Here is a 16,047-nt window from a genome sequence, read left to right as displayed (position 1 = left end):
TTCTGCTTGGGACTTGAGTTTTTACAAAAACAGCTCCACCTATTTTGTTTGCCCTCGACCTAAAAGAAACCTAAACTTTACTTTTTTAAAAGATGGATTTGAGAAACTGCTAGCACTCTCATCTTTTCAGCTGGTACCTTCTTGATCAGTAAACTTTTCCTTACTCCAAACTCTGACATTTTGAATTTTGGCCTTTCAAGTTGTCAGAGACATGGACTTTGAGCCAGTAACATAGTAAGTGGCAAGTGTATATTTCAAATGAAGTGGTCAGAGAATATGGTTCCTAATTTGAGTGAAAAGGTATGAAGAAAATATCGAAGAAGATAAGACAATAAATAAGAACATAAGAAAACAAACATAAGAAATAATGGAAGACATAATGGGTACAATGATTAACTTGTATTTGGAAAATGCTAAAATTGAAATAATAACAGTTAACCATATGAGCTGATAATTAGAAATAGTACTAAACTTATGGTAAGTCTTTGCTAGACATGTGGATTTGGGGAGAGAGAAAACAGACTGCCATCTGAGGAAGTTTTTTATTGATGAGGCCCAGGACAGAGCCTTTCGATAACTGGGGAGTGTAGAGAAGGAAGTGGAAGCAACAGGTAAAAAGGGAAATAATCAGATACACTAAAGGAGAAGTGGAAATGTTGATGTTTTCATATCCAAGAAAGAAGAGTTTAGGGGAAAAAAGGCATTTAGAATTGTGCAAGTGGACAGTGATGAGGGATGGTGGTCGTGGTGGCAGGGCAGGGCAGGTAGAAGAGAATTAGGACCAAAAAGAGGCCTGTGGATTCAACTAGAAAGAGGTTGGAAACTATGGAAGGCAGAATAACTGTCTCCTAAGACCCTCCTCGTCCTCATTCCAGAACCTGTGAATATGTTCTGCACACGGCTAGAACATATTCACATTGCTAGTCAGATGACCATAAAATAGAGAAATCATCTTGGGTGGTTTGGATGGGTCAAATGTAATCAGAAGGATTCTTAAAAGATGGAAGAGGGAGTATCAGAGTGATGTGATTTACATGTTGAAAGACTCAACCAGTTATTGCATGGTTTGAAGATGGAGGAGGCCACAAGCCAAGGAATACAGGTATCCAGGAAAATGGAAAAGGTAAGGAAACTAATCCTCCCCTGGAGCCTCCAGAAGAAATGCAGCCCTGTGGACACCTTCATTTTAGCCCATTGAGAGCCATGCCAGAACTGTAAGGTAATACATTTGTGGTGTTTTAAGCCACTGACTTTGTGGTAACATGTTACAGCAGCAGTAAGGAACTAATATAGTAATCAAATGGGAATCTTTGTAGAATGTTGATGGTGGAATATTGCAGTGAATTTGTTTTGCCTTACTCCTTAAAGAGTCTGTTGAGAAAAACTGGAAAGCCAGGATTGTTAATTGCTATCTAAAATATTACCTAAAGTAATTTTGAGAATGATACTTTAATGTTCTAGTCCCACTAGGGCATGTAAGAATTTGTTCTTTCTTTGCTATACTGAAGGACCCAAACTTGATCAGTAAGTTGAGAAAGAAAATTTTATTCTCTATATTTTTTGGAGTTGTTCTTTTTTAAATTGTAATCAATTACCTATACATCACAGCTAAATTCTGCTAACCAGGTAGTACCCATCAGTGATTGAGAAATACATCATAAAATAATTTTGTACACAACTATTTGATTCAGTTCAGTTTTATAGATGAGAGAACTAGAGTTGAAAGCAAAAAAGTGAGTTACACTGTGTTACATTGCCATCATCCATCCGCTATTGCCAGAGCTGACCTGGGGCCCAGAACCTCTCTCTACCCAGATCCTTTCACCACCCAGTGCTACCTCTCTTTCCCATTATTACATTTCTAGCTCTGGCTTTGGGATTAGGTTGCTTCTGGCCTTACATAAACTTATCCATCCTCTGAAGCAGTATTGCAGATGATATGGTAGCAGTGGACAAATAGCAGTTTTTCCCACTTTTTCCATCACTAACAACTAGTCCCATTGTTACCAGAGCAACCCAAAATGGAAAATGGTAATAGCAAACATGTACAGTCCTTGTTGTGTGTCAGACACTGTTATAAACTTCTCTATGCATAGTAATTTGTTTAAACCTTATCATTATTTTTTGATGTAGATACATTATTATTTCAAATGAGATCCTGAGGCACAAAGTGTTTATTTAACTTGCCCAAGCTCATATAGGGGCAAGTTTTGTTTAAAGCTATAACGTTTTTTCTCAAACTTTTTATTTTGAAAATTTTCAAAGGTACAGAGAATTTGAATAGTGCAATGAACACCCTTATACTTACTCTCACTAGATTCAACACTTATCATTTGCCACATTTACTTTATCTTCATTTGTGTGTGTGTGATTCTTTGAAAGTAGTAGGCATCATGATACTTCAGCATCCTTTATTTTATTTTTTATCCTCACTAGAACACATTCTTTCATTCTTTTTTTTTTTTTTTTAGCGCGCGAGAGAGAGGGGGGGAGGGGGGGAGAGAGAAGAAGCGGGAGAGACAGAGAGACTTCGGTGGGTTTCCTCATGCACGCTCCCCAACAGGGATCTAACCTGCAACTTAGGTATGTGCCCTGATCAGGAGTCCAACGCACGCTTTTCTTTGGTGTACAGGAGGATGCTCCAACCAACTGATCTCCTGGGCCAGGGCAAGTCTCTTAATTTTCAAGACAACCCTGTGATGTAAGTAATCTTACCCTCATTTTACAGATAATCTCAGAGAGAAGGAAGTTGCCGAAGGCCACTCAACGAATATGTACAAGAGCAGACACCCATATAAACGTAGGCAGTTAAATATGCGCTTTCAAAAATTTAAAAGGATGAAGTGTCGTGATGCCTGCTACTTTGAAATGATTACACACACAATGGAGATAAATGTGGCAAATGTTGATAATTGTGGAACAGAGAAGGTAAGTACATGGGTATTCGTTATACTATTCAAAATCTCTGGACCTTTGAACATTTTCAAAATAATAGTTTGATCTCTTTACCACTTTGTGCCTTGGTAAGTGATTTGAAGGGGGAGAAGTAAGGACTTTTGGCCAACACACTTTATAGACAAATCACATTTAGTCGGAAATTCCCAACGCAAAACTATTTTTAGTTTGTTTTTTTGTTGTTGTTGTTGAACTTTTAAGACCTGAAACTCAAATCTGGGCGGAACTGAAGGTGCAAGAGGAATGGACGAAGTGCGAGAAAGGCGGGGGAGGGGTCGCAGGATGTTGCTGCGCCCGCGGCCCAGTGAGTTCTGGGAATTGTAGTCTCCTAGTTATCCAGGGCATTCCAGCTTAGGGCCCCGGGAGATCCTGAGTGGGCTCCCAGAAGCCTCCGAGGCGACTCTCTGGGAACGCACTTCCTGGGAGGCTGAGAGGAAGAATCTTTGAGCGGCTCTTCGGTGTGGGCGAGTGAAATGTCTTGGATGTGAGAAACAGGTAGGTGTGGTGGAGAATGTTCTGATTTCTGGGTCTTTTGCATAATTAGCTGAGGATTTGGGGTAAAACAGATCATTCGAAGGGAACCAGGGACATTGACAAATGCTGAGTACATTTGTGGACATGAAAATTGAGTGAGGAGAGGTATTTGATAGAGCTTTAAAATTTTATTTTGTACACAAAAAGTATGGAAATGTCGGAGTGTCTTGAGGGAACAGCCTAGGGCTTGAGGCTTGGCTGGTCGGGTGTGCTCTGTGCAACTGCAAGTTGCTATTTTAGAATCTCCAGCTGCTGGTGGTTGTGTAATGATGACCTGCTCGCTGTTCAAACCCACTCAGTGTTGCTGGGATGGGCTTGTTCTGAGAACGTTCACAGTCTCTGTTGCGGTCTTCCCATTGGCTCTAACTAAGAGAGACCCCCCCCCATCCCCCTTTCTGCCTGCTCTGGTGCTCCTAAGGGCACAGCTCCGAGTGGGGAAGAAAGGGGTGGGGAGGTGCGGATGGCTCTGGAAGCTTGGTTCGCTTTCCTTGGTGGCCGCACTTAAAATAATTGCTCAGGTTTCCTAGGATGTGTTTTAATTTTGAAAGGATATCCCCTAATTTTGAAAATAAAAATAATTTGATTGCAATCTCTTTGGTGCAGACTGCGGCGGACAGTATTCTGTATAATGATAATAGGGCTAGCGATAAACGCCTTAATCCAGGAAGTTAACGAGCGTTTACAAGTTTTCATTCTCAACTACCTATTGAGATAAATAGTATTTGAAGAGGGAGTTGCTGATGATGAGCCATTGCTGGAACTCTAAACTCAAAAAAGTATTCTAGTTGCAAATTTTAGCCATGCAAAATGAAGATCAACTTTGTCTAGTGTTGTGGTCATTATCACTAAAAGACATAAAAGAAACAATGAATTTCTTTTACTTCCCAGACAACTAAATGCACAGTGTTTTCTAAGCCCTCTTTATTCTTTCACTATAGTTATGAAAATGATTTAAAAATTCATTAAATGTTGATAATTTATTGCCAAGACAGTAAAGTGATATTTTTATCCTTATTTCTCTTATCCCCTCATCACAGAGTGACAGGTAATTTTTCTTCTGTATGTTACATTTAATGTGTGAATTTAAGAACAAACTGCCTTTTCTATTTATTTTTTATTTTTTTAAAGCATACAGATTTATTTAATATGTCCTATGTGACATGGGAGCTTTCATACAGAAGTGAAGACCTGAAAAAATGGTTAAAATTGAGCATTTTTATGTTAGTTTTGATGAGAAGTGGAAAGTCGGGAATGTGATACTATGAAACATTGTAGGAAGGAGCAAAGTGTAGTAAACTGGGGGAAACAGCAAGGCCTGTTTGTTCAGATTCCTCCCAGAATCTTGCTGTAGGAAGGGCACCTCTCACATGAGAGTTTAATGACTTGCTTCTGGGTAAGGTCAGAAAGCCCCTCCTGCCCATGAGGTTTCTCAAATCCTGTCAGCTTAAAATAGACAATATGCCAACCTGCCATATTTTGGAGTGGTGTGTTTGAACCTCCTGTTCAATGAAGTGGGACAGTGTAATATATATATTTTTAATTGAATACTCTTGGTCACAGGGATAAACTGCCTTAAGAAAACTTCCTACCCACTTTTTTTGGTATAGCATTTCATTGGTTTTATATGATTGCTAATTATTTTTCCTAATTCCATGTGAATCCAAATTGAGTATTAAAGAAGTATTGTTTTAATTTGGGACATTTTTTCTATTTCTTTAGGCCCAGATCATTTCTGCTTTTTGTTCAGCTGTGTATATATTTCTTCTACGTTGATCAAAGTTGTTACAGAACTATCAAGTACCTCAAAGAGTAAGTATCTTCTTTGATTATATTTACCTTCTTTTTGCTACCATATATCAGATGACACATTTTTCTCTTGTTCAGCAAAATTGAGTTATAGGACAGACCTCCCTTGTAAGTGCAATGACTGACTTACAAGTTTCTAGGAAAATCCAACTAACTTGTGGAAGGTACTGTAACTGTTGCCACCCAGAATTAATGTGGCTGCTGTTAATGTATTCTCATACAGCCATTCCTTAGAACTGTCCCTGAAAAAATACGTAGTAATGGATCTGTGAATTTCTAAAGTTCTTAGCTACTGTTCCTGCTCCATACTTCTTTGAACTCTATTCAAAACCACAGAACAGATAACCTTTTGAAAATATTTTTACTTGAAATAATATCTTTGATATAACTTTATTGTGTATCAAATTTTATCCATTTATTTTCTGAAATCACTGTGGAACAGACAGTCAAATAACTGATATGAAGTGGCTGTTTTGAAACAGTCCTTATTTGCTGTGGTCAGTAACTACTCCAAAGAGAAGGCTCTGTCATTTTTGTTACATGGATGTATTCATCTGTGGTTTTTGCTGATAGTCCAGAAGAAAAGCCTGTTCCTGGCTAAAGAAAGTAAGTACTCCTGCTAATAATCATTACAAACTTAAATTTCTGACCATATTTTGTTTTACAAAGGGCTTTACTATTTATGGTTTTATAACTACCTTGGGAAACATTTTACAGATGAGTATTTGAGATTTAGAGGACATAGATGTCTTGTCCAGTTTGGATCTTTGACCCCTTGGACTACAATGCTAAACTGCCTTTCAGATGGAAATAATAAGTATATATATATCCCAGCTCAAGGCTGTCTCCCAGCTAGTGTTCATGAGATCTGGTAAAGTGTGTTCTTAGCTTTGCATGTTTTCCACAGTCCTTGATAAGGGGTTTTCATATGGCAAAGAGATGTTTATTTTTTTCCCCATTGCTATTTTGAAAAATATAACTGCAAATATAATATTTTGTTTTGATAAGCAAACAGTAATTTGATATATTAACTACTCTTAATAAAGAGGGCTCTATTCAACACATAACATACTTACTAAGTTGAAAACATAAACAACACAGTCATAATTGATTGAATCCCTAACCACTGTGGAACTTAATCAGTGTTGCCAAACTTAGATATTTCTAGAAGCATAGTTTATGTATAAATACCTGGGAATGACCTCATTTGTTTTAATGTATTACGTTATTGTTGTTCAATTACAGTTGTCCCAGTTTTTCTCCCGTTGCTCTCCCCTACCCCACTCACCAACCAACCTGGCCCCCCATCCCCCACTCCCACGGTCATTCCCCACCCCATTGTCCATGTCCATGGATCATTTATACATGTTCCTTGACTAGACCCTTCCCCTTCTTTCCCCTAATATCTCCCTCCCTCTTCCATTCTGGTGGCTATCAGTTTGTTCCTTATTTCTGTGTCTCTGGCTCTTGTTTTGCTCACTTGTTTGTTTTGTTCATTAGGTTCCTCTTATAGGTGAGATCATGAGGTATTTGTCTTTCACCCCCTGCTTATTTCTCTAAGCATAATACTCTCCATTTCCATCCATGCTGTTGTGAAAGGTAGGCATTCCTTATTTTTTTCTGCTGCGTAGTATTCCATTGTGTAAATGTACCACAGTTTTTTGATCCACTCACCTACTGATGGACACTTAGGCTGATTACAGCACTTGGCTATTGTAAATAACACTGCTATGAACACTGGGGTACATAGGTTCTTTAGAATTGGTGTTTTAGGATTTTAGGGTATATCTCAGCAGTGGGATCTCTGGATCAAAAGGTAGTTCCCTTTTTAGTTTTTGAGGAAATTCCGTACTGTTTTCCATAGTGGCTGCACCAGTCTGCATTCCCACCAACAGTGCAGTAGGGTTCCCGTTTATCCACATCCTCACCAGCACTTGTTATTTATTGATTTATTAATGATTTGCTATTCTGAATGGTGTGAGGTGATGTCTCATTGTGGTTTTAATTTGCATCTCTGATGGCTAGTGATGTCGAGCATCCTTTTATATGTCTATGGGTCCTCTGTATATCCTTCTTGGAAAAGTGTCTGTTTATTATCCTTTGCAGAATGGCCTCATATTTTGGGGGAAGTTTCTAGGAAAAGAAAATGAACTTTCGTTTTAAAAATTATGGGAAAGACTTTGCCAGTAAAGAGGGGGAACCAGGGGCACAGTCTAGAAGCAGCTTCAAGGCTTCAGAAAACAGGATATGAATGAATGGGACTGTTGGTAATAGAGCACATTTATAAGTTTTTCTCTGTATCCTGCCGATATCATATGGACCTTTCATTTGTTTGTTTGTTCATTCTTTTATCACAATTGAATGCCTTCTATGCGCCAGTGTTGGACAAAGTGAATAAAACAGAAGGCTCATTGTCCTCCTGGAATTCACAGCTGGTGGGAAAGATAAATACTGAACAAGGAATTATAAGCACAATCACTGCTACCAGAGAAAAAGTACAAAGGTGCTACCAGAATGTATAACTAGGGGCACAGGGAAGATTAAAGAGAAGGGAGGGAAGGGGCAGGGTTACAGCCAGGAAACTAGAAACTAGAAAGACGAATGTGTGTTAGCTAAGCAAAGAATAAGCTGGGATTAAGAAAGTTTTAGGAGGAAGAATAGCATGAGGAAAAGACCTTACCAAAATTAAAAAGTGGAAAATTAGCCTTGGCTGGTGTGCCTCAGTATATTGAATGCTGGGTCGCAGGTTCGATTCCTGGTCAGGGCACATGCCTGGGTTGCAGGCCAGCTGGGGGTTTGTGAGAGGCAACTTATTGATGTTTCTCTCCCTCTCTTCCTCCTTTCCTTCCCCTCTTTCTAAAAATAAATACATAAAATCTTTTATTTTTTATTTTTAAAAAATATTTTATGTATTTATTTTTAGAGGGAGGGAGGGAGAGAGGGAGAGAAACATCAATGTGTGGATTCCTCTTGTGTGCCCTCAACTGGGGACCTGGTCTGCAACCCAGGCATGTGCCCTGACTGGGAATTGAACTGGCTACCCCTTGGTTCACAGGCCAGTGTTCAGTCCACTGAGCCACACCAGCTAGGGCCATAAAATCTTTTTTTTTAAAGTGGAAAATTTGAGAAGTTAAAAGAAAAGCAGTATAGCTATCTAGACTACAGTGTGTAAGGCAGGAGAGTGATGTGTAAGGAGATTGAGAATTTGGCAGGAACCAAATGTTGGAATTTGAAACTTTAAAAACTATATTCTGAGGGAAATAAGTCACTGAATAGTAAGAAATGTACTGGAATGATCATATTTTCATTTGAAAAAAATAATTCATGATTCAAAATGAGTTGGTGCATAGCACAAGAGTAGAGGTCTTTTTACTCTCAGTACAAACAAATCTTAATCTGAGATTCAGCGTTATCTTTCAGTTTTAAATCACTTAACATATTCCTTCTCCCAACTGTCCCTATTAAGAGTTACTTATCCCTCTAGTGGGATATATGACTTATCAAATCATACATATATGGAGTTAGGAATAGTATAAAAAGTAAAGCAGCCAAAGAAGGGTACAAAGAGCAAGGACAGTAATTCCAGTAGTGAGGGTGAAATTCAGCTAAAAAATCAGTTAATAGTATTTCCTTTCTGAAGAATGCTGCATCCTTTTTGGCTTTGTAAATAGGACTTTTAGGTCATCTCTGTGGTCTGAGCGAAGAATGCTTCAGCAAAAGCAATTTCTGTGGGACTGGTATATCAGTTGTATTGATTTGATGCAGGATAAATTTGAACTTACTTTATATTGAAATAAATATTGACCCACCTCTGTTGATTAACTATCTTTTGATAGTCTATAGGCAATGAAATACAGGAACTTATTTATTAATAATAAAGTCATTCATCCTGATTTTGTTTCTCATTCCATTTGCGTCGTAGGAACCAGTGGTTCAGGAGCTGAAACATAGCTTAGGTCAAGATGTTATATTTAGTTTGCCAGAGGGCTAGGCACTGTGATCGTTAGTCAGGTCCAGGTTACTGTTTTCTGCTTCCTTGGAAAAGGTTAGGTCTGTAAGGCTGTGTGTTGGGTGAGAGAGAGAGAGAGAGAGATGTGTGAGAGAGAGAGAGAGAGGACTTTAAATATGGTCGCATGTGCTTAAACTGTGATTTTATATTCTATACTTTTATATGTGTGTGTATAAATATGTGTGTACCTGTGTTTTCTGCTACTAAAGTTATTCCTAGATTATATGATTAAATTAAATACGCAACTACATTACTTTCCAAAGAACATTGGTCTTTTCATTTGAACACATTCATCAAGTCCTAACCCAGTTTCGTGGCATGTTGGTCATGTTTTTCTTTCTGACCCCAGAACTCCTGGGAATGCTCCTCCATCATCTCAGTAAGTAATATTTGACCCCACAAAAGATGATAGATTCTGTAAACCTATACTCTATCCAGAAGTAAGAATATTCTCAACCTCGCTGCTTTGTCGTGATCTGACTAAAAGAAGCAAATGTGCTACCTTATTCGAGTAGTCTGTTCTTTTGCCTCATAGGGGCATGATAGAAGGCAGAAAAAAAGTGATGTTTGGAGCGTGAATTTCAAACTTTTGAAGACACTAAAGCTGAATAAAATACTGGTTATAGTTTGTCATATATAGAAAAAGAACACAGTCTTTTAATTTAGAATGAGAGAAAGGCCTGGCTACTTTTCTTCTTTTCCTTTTAATAGCATCAATAGAAATTGGCTATCATTACTTCAAAAATTTTAGCATTCATCTTACATAAACAGTAATAGTATAACAGCCAGCAGTAGTATACTAATATAATAACCAATAACCAGTAGTATAATAATTTGCAAAGCACACAAGTCATCTTGAAGCAGCCAGGGAGTAGCTGAGCAGAATAATTTCAGGGACCTTTTTCTTGTCTTTTCATTTGGCTAACTCATTGGGGAGGGGTCCATTTACATTTTGGAATTTTCCAGTGTGCCTCCAATAAAAGAATGAGACATTTGCTTTCTCTTCTTTAGCATTTATTCAACAAATATTTTCTGAGCTGCTCCAGTATGCCAAGCATTGAGCTGGTGGTCACTGAGAAGAAATTAACATTTGCCTTGTGCTTACAATACACCAGACGTGTTTTAAGCACTTGACATTATGTTAGCTCATTAAATGCTTAGAACAGTTCTGATGTAGGCACCGTTACTTTCCACATTTTACAGGTGAGAAAAATGAGGCACAGAAGTTTGTAGCTAAGGTCGCTTGGCTAGTAAGTGAGGAGGCGGGGATGAGAACCCAGGGAGTCCGCCTCGGCATCTGCCCCCCACCGCTCCCCTGTCCTGTAGTGCTGCTTTCCCTGCTCTTTGGTCTTTTAGAGCCGCCTTCACCTCTGCGTGAGCATTTGAGGCCGAATGCGTGGTGTTTGTAGTTGACAGTTGTTGAATGCCTTGACCCTATATATTTGAATGCCTGACACGTGGAAGTACTTAACGTATGTGAGTTGAATGATTATCGACAACCAAAAGAATTTCTGATGTGCTTTTGAGAGAATTTGAAATTATGTTGGTTGTTCCTCTGGTTCGCTGTGAAGAAAAATCCTTACGTCCAGAAATTTTAGTTGCTTCATGACCTAGTCGGTGGTAACTGAGCAAATGTGTGTGCAACTGTGCTCTGAGGTCTCACACACATGTATTTATAAACTTTTTTTGTACGTATAGAGGCTACAAGGACAGAATTTCCCCTTCTCAGTGACATCATTAGTGACGTTGCCATTCTGCTCTTTTATTGCCCCCTCATGATCTGTCCTCTTGTGTGTCACCCCCTAGTCTGACTGACAGCGCTTCACCAGCCTGCCTGCCATGGGCTGTCGGGATGTCCACGCAGCCACAGTGCTCTCCTTCCTGTGTGGAATCGCCTCGGTAGCCGGCCTCTTTGCGGGAACTCTGCTTCCCAACTGGAGAAAATTACGACTCATCACGTTCAACAAAAATGAGAAGAACCTGACTGTCTACACAGGCCTGTGGGTGAAGTGCGCCCGGTACGATGGGAGGAGTGACTGTCTGATGTACGACACTACTTGGTACTCCTCAGTTGACCAGCTGGACCTGCGGGTCCTCCAGTTTGCCCTGCCCCTCAGCATCCTGATCGCAATGGGCGCCCTGCTGCTCTGCCTGATTGGAATGTGCAACACGGCCTTCCGGTCCTCGGCGCCCAACATCAAGCTGGCCAAGTGTCTGGTCAATAGTGCAGGCTGCCACCTGGTGGCCGGCCTGCTGTTCTTCCTGGCAGGTACTGTCAGCCTCTCCCCCTCCATCTGGGTCTTCTTTTACAACATCCATCTGAACAGGAAGTTCGAGCCAGTCTTTACGTTTGACTATGCGGTGTATGTCACAATCGCTAGTGCCGCGGGCCTGTTTATGACGTCCCTTCTACTGTTTATTTGGTATTGTGCGTGCAAATCTTTGCCTTCTCCTTTCTGGCAGCCTCTGTACTCGCATCCTCCCGGTGTGCGTACTTACCCCCAGCCCTATTCAGCACGCTCCCGCCTCTCTGCCATTGAAATTGACATTCCAGTAGTTTCACACGCCACTTAATGGAGAAATAATTGTTAAAGAAAAACTTTTAGGCTCACAGTTCTCTTGTACAAGGAGCTGTTTCAGACCAATATACATTTTCTTTTGTTTCCAACCATTTTGAAGCCAAATTTGTATGTCCTGGTAGAATGAAGTGCTGCTAGTTTTATGAAAAGTACATTATTTTCAATGTGAATCATTCCTTTTGTCTTGCTTCTTATGCTAGGAGGACTTTTGATTTCCATATTGATACCTGATCAGTAATTCAAGTGTAAAGGACCTGTGTCTCAACTGAGATGATTTAGAGCAACATGGTAGTGTAAAAAATGATAGCTAAGAGACGCTGTTGTATATGATCCTTACGAATATGTCAATGTGTATTGTCCTTTTTCTATAATACCTTAAACCAGTAGGGAAAATAAAAAAAGGGCAACTGCAGATACAAGAAATTTCTTTCAGTTAAGGGTAATTGATACCTTTACAGTAGTCAAACTAGACTACCAGTTTAAGGCTGTGACTTTTCTTAGTTCTCTTCTGGAGCTAATTGTATTGGATAGAGTTTGGTATTTTGAAGAGTACTTTCTCTTGTGAGTTCTTTATCTTCTACCTCATACCAGTGTTTAAAATTTAAATGCATTTTAAGTGATAGCAGAGAATATAAACCTAACATTATAAATATCTATTGATATGGATAACATTTACCAATTCTCAGAGTTAATAATTTTATAAATTGTATTCTTGGAGTTAAAATGTGCCATGTGATGGATTGGTGCTTCCTCTGAGGCAGAAAAACACTTTTTTACAGATGCCATCCACCAAGTGGAACTCATGCCCATGTATAATCTCTTAGTGACGAAGAGAAAAAAAATAAAGAGGCTGAAGTGGTTTGTTCTCTTGTAGATAAGGGACACGCATCTATTATACAGTGACAAACATCAGAGGCTCACACTCGTGACTGCCACTTGAGTGATGAGTGAAGTAAGGTATGACTTCACCGTGACCACATCCACTCTCAACTCAGTTCCTGCCTCCATCAGTGATTATTTCCTTGAGCATATATCTGTGCCCAACATTTTAGTAGGTGCTATAGAGGATACATGAAAAGGATGAGACCATGTCCCATTCACTAAGAAATTTTAATAGAGAAGGTTAAACTATTATCTGACCATTAGGGAACAGTCTGACTTCATTGGTAGCTGGTCTTAACTCCTCCATCATTGATGCCGGGATGTATTTTAAACAGATACATGGCTTTCTGGTAGACAAGCTTATTGAACAATGCCAGCAATGTTCCGGAACCTAGAAATTCAATTTATTGGATCCTTTAGAGCACCTACCATAGCCTAGACACTGTAAGAACACTATGTAAGAGTCATGAAAATAGGAAGAAGTGGTAGAGAAATCAAATGTTTACTTTTCACCTCTGAAAGTGTGTTGATGTATTGAAGAGGGAGGAGTATTTAAAATCTCCTGAAATGGGGTAACATTTAGATGATCTCATGTTAACACCGAGATAAATGCTTAGAAATTCAGGGATATTGGGTCTTTACCCTTGTGAATTTGAGCTACTTACTTAAATGGTGTAATTTGCTACACATCAGTACCGTGTTCATAAGGATTATGTTCTAGTAACCATTACCCATTACTGGACTATTGAAGCATTCCACAAACAGTTGCATGGCAAACAGGTTCTTATGCCTCTTTGCAAATCTGAGTATGATTCTGGTACTTCGTGGATGTAAGTGGTACTTTATTTTTCCTCCTAATTTCAACACTAGTTTATGTATATAGCAAGTAAATCCAGGTCTATAATTTCTAAATGTCATCTGGAGAAAGCATGCGTGACTATGGGTTTTTAGTACAGTTCCGAATTTCCTTCTGTTTTATTTCTTTTAACTCTTCTCAGATTGAGCTGAATCTTGGTCATTCCAAGACAATGGCAGGTAGAATTTTGTAATTAATATTAATTTTCCCCTTTGCTAGTTAATTTCAATCCCCTTTCTCACTAACTTTGTCCAGAAGTGTCAAGAATTCTACCCTCCCTCTGCTCTTCATATAAACAACGTTAAAGAAAAGTAGACTTAACCATTAATATATCAAACAGTTTTTGGTCCATGGGATCATAAATATAAATGTTAACCTTTTCCTACAAGAATCTTTTGGATTCTTTTCATAATATATAGCCTTAAATCAGTATTTATTATAGATTCACTAGACAAAACAAACAGCTGTTTCCCTTTTTGTCTTTAATATTTCAGATTTGCCATCAGTAGCTATTCTTCAAAGCCATCAAAGGAAAGCAAGTATTTACAGTTCTTTTTTATAATTTCTGAGCACTCATCAGGCTACCATTGTGATGGGGGATCTTTTTTTGTTGTTACAAGCTATAACATTAGGGGCCTTTTACAGAAGCCAGTTTGAAAAGAAACCTGAAATGTGGTGTGATGCACCAGGTTTGGTTTATCCTGTCGTGGGAGAAAAGAACCCGGAGTTTACTTTACTTGTAAATATTCACTGTAACAGATAACATGTTTGTTGTAAGCTGCAATGTAAAACCTCGGGAAAACTGCACTGTACTTCTTGATGTTATTAAAAGGTATTTTTACAAGTTTTTTGTTCCTATCCTCATTTTCCTCCATGCTTTAAGGTAAAATATTTTGAGAAATATTTTTCAAATATATGCTAACTTTAAAAAGCACAGCCCCATTTAAAGCTGTATAGAATAGCAATTGGAAAGGAGTTGGAAACTGGATTTATTATATCAGAAGCATCAAAACTCTTTTTTCCATTTTTAAGAGTGTTCCTAGAAGTTTACTGTTTTAACATTCCACACACACACAAAAAAACACACTAAATGTAATCAATGTGCCAGATTTGCCTCATCAGTGGAGTGACCTAATGGTCTGTGATTCTGGAGACTGGGAATTATTAAATGGTTAAATAAGAGAACCTTTCCTTACTCTGCAGAGCTTGAAGTCGCCAGAAGTAGTCCTGACAGGTAAGTCACCTTACAATTTTTGAGACCTGGGGCGAGCCTTTAGTTTTTTGGATTACAGCCTTCTGGGCATAGTTCTCACGCACTCCTCACTGAACCCATGGCACGGTAGGCGGCAGAGCCCTATGATGCACTGGAAATCTGAAACTGCTTCAGGGTGGCATCCTGAGCTGATTATGCTAACAAACCGCAGTGCAGAGTCCGCCCTTCAGGTGGGCGGGCTCACTGGGGGCGACTAAATGCAAGAGAATTCTTTCATGCTCACCAAATTCACGAGAGACCGATTTACCAACCAGAAATGAGAATACAGATTACTTGCAACCACTATCCAAGACCAGTTTTTAAAAATACACTCTACACGGAACTCCTTGGAGACGAGACTGGTTTTAGTCCTGTGCTAGGAAAGAACAAGAGGAGCCCAGTACAGCTTGTTCTTCCAGAAAGTAAGGAAATGCTCAGAAAGATGGGGGTTTCTCAAGTTACATTGGAGCCGGCTTGAAGAGGTCCTCAGTGGCCAGATCTGGGAAATCTGAGCATCGAAACAGAAAATAGGAATGGGTTATAACCCAATGAATAAAGCAAAAATCCATGTGTTCATTCTGATATATAAGTAAGTGAAGAAGAAAGCAAAGCTGTTTGTTGCCGTGAACACTTCCCTCCAGCCCAGGACCGATCTCTGTCAGCGCCACAGCACAGGAGTTCACATCCAATCTGCTGTCAATGGGGAATGTGCGCTTGTTCGTTCTATTGTTTGGAAACACGCCAACATTCTTCGCTGTCCTATCAAACAAATTACTCACATTTTGAGGAAGGAAGTGAGATGGTGAATAAGGAAAGAGAAAAAACTTTCTGTATTTTGTATGAGAAACCCAGTGTGACTGAGCCCTGTTGGCAGGAGGCCAGTAATGATTCTGAGGAGTTCTTGTTCACTAAAATCCTCTGTAGGAAGAGTATATATTTAAGTCTCCAGGGTGGGTTGACTTTATAGAAAAAGGTCAGTTCTCATAAAGAGAAAAGGCATTATTGATACTTGAACTGCATTCTACTTAGTGGCTTCAATCCAAGATTCACACTCCTCAGGTTGAAAGGATACTTTCAGTAAATCAAGAAAAAGTTATATTTTTAAATTTTTCCTCTATCCCTATGTGTCTTTTCTTGCCTTCACTCTCAGGCTAATCCTGTGGTCTGGAAGGTC

General features: G+C 39.2%; 1 protein-coding gene across 2 annotated transcripts; it reads left to right on the top strand.

Moving 5' to 3' along the window:
- The first annotated feature begins 3,358 nt into the window (after positions 1–3,358).
- On the top strand, positions 3,359–14,465 carry CLDN12 (claudin 12). 2 transcript variants are annotated; one of them, XM_090287863.1, is made up of 4 exons: positions 3,359–3,450; positions 5,209–5,298; positions 6,796–6,894; positions 11,111–14,465. In XM_090287863.1, exon 4 carries the CDS (start codon positions 11,144–11,146, stop codon positions 11,876–11,878), a length of 735 nt encoding a protein of 244 aa, XP_090143989.1. In that variant the 5' UTR covers positions 3,359–3,450; positions 5,209–5,298; positions 6,796–6,894; positions 11,111–11,143; the 3' UTR covers positions 11,879–14,465. The 2 variants fall into 2 exon arrangements, with proteins under 2 accessions (XP_090143989.1, XP_090143988.1); XM_090287862.1 differs by lacking the exon at positions 6,796–6,894.
- The last annotated feature ends 1,582 nt before the right edge of the window (positions 14,466–16,047 follow it).

Source organism: Furipterus horrens, unplaced genomic scaffold, assembly GCF_987537825.1.
Source record: "Furipterus horrens unplaced genomic scaffold, mFurHor1.1.pri manual_scaffold_9, whole genome shotgun sequence".
Lineage (NCBI taxonomy): Eukaryota > Metazoa > Chordata > Mammalia > Chiroptera > Furipteridae > Furipterus > Furipterus horrens.
Note: the sequence above shows the minus strand (reverse complement) of the source record. Positions and strands in the feature narration are given on the sequence as shown.

What these genes read in the sequence shown, in the direction of transcription:
- CLDN12 (XM_090287862.1), top strand. Translation starts at nt 11,144, where the DNA reads ATGGGCTGTCGGGATGTCCACGCAGCCACAGTGCTCTCCTTCCTGTGT.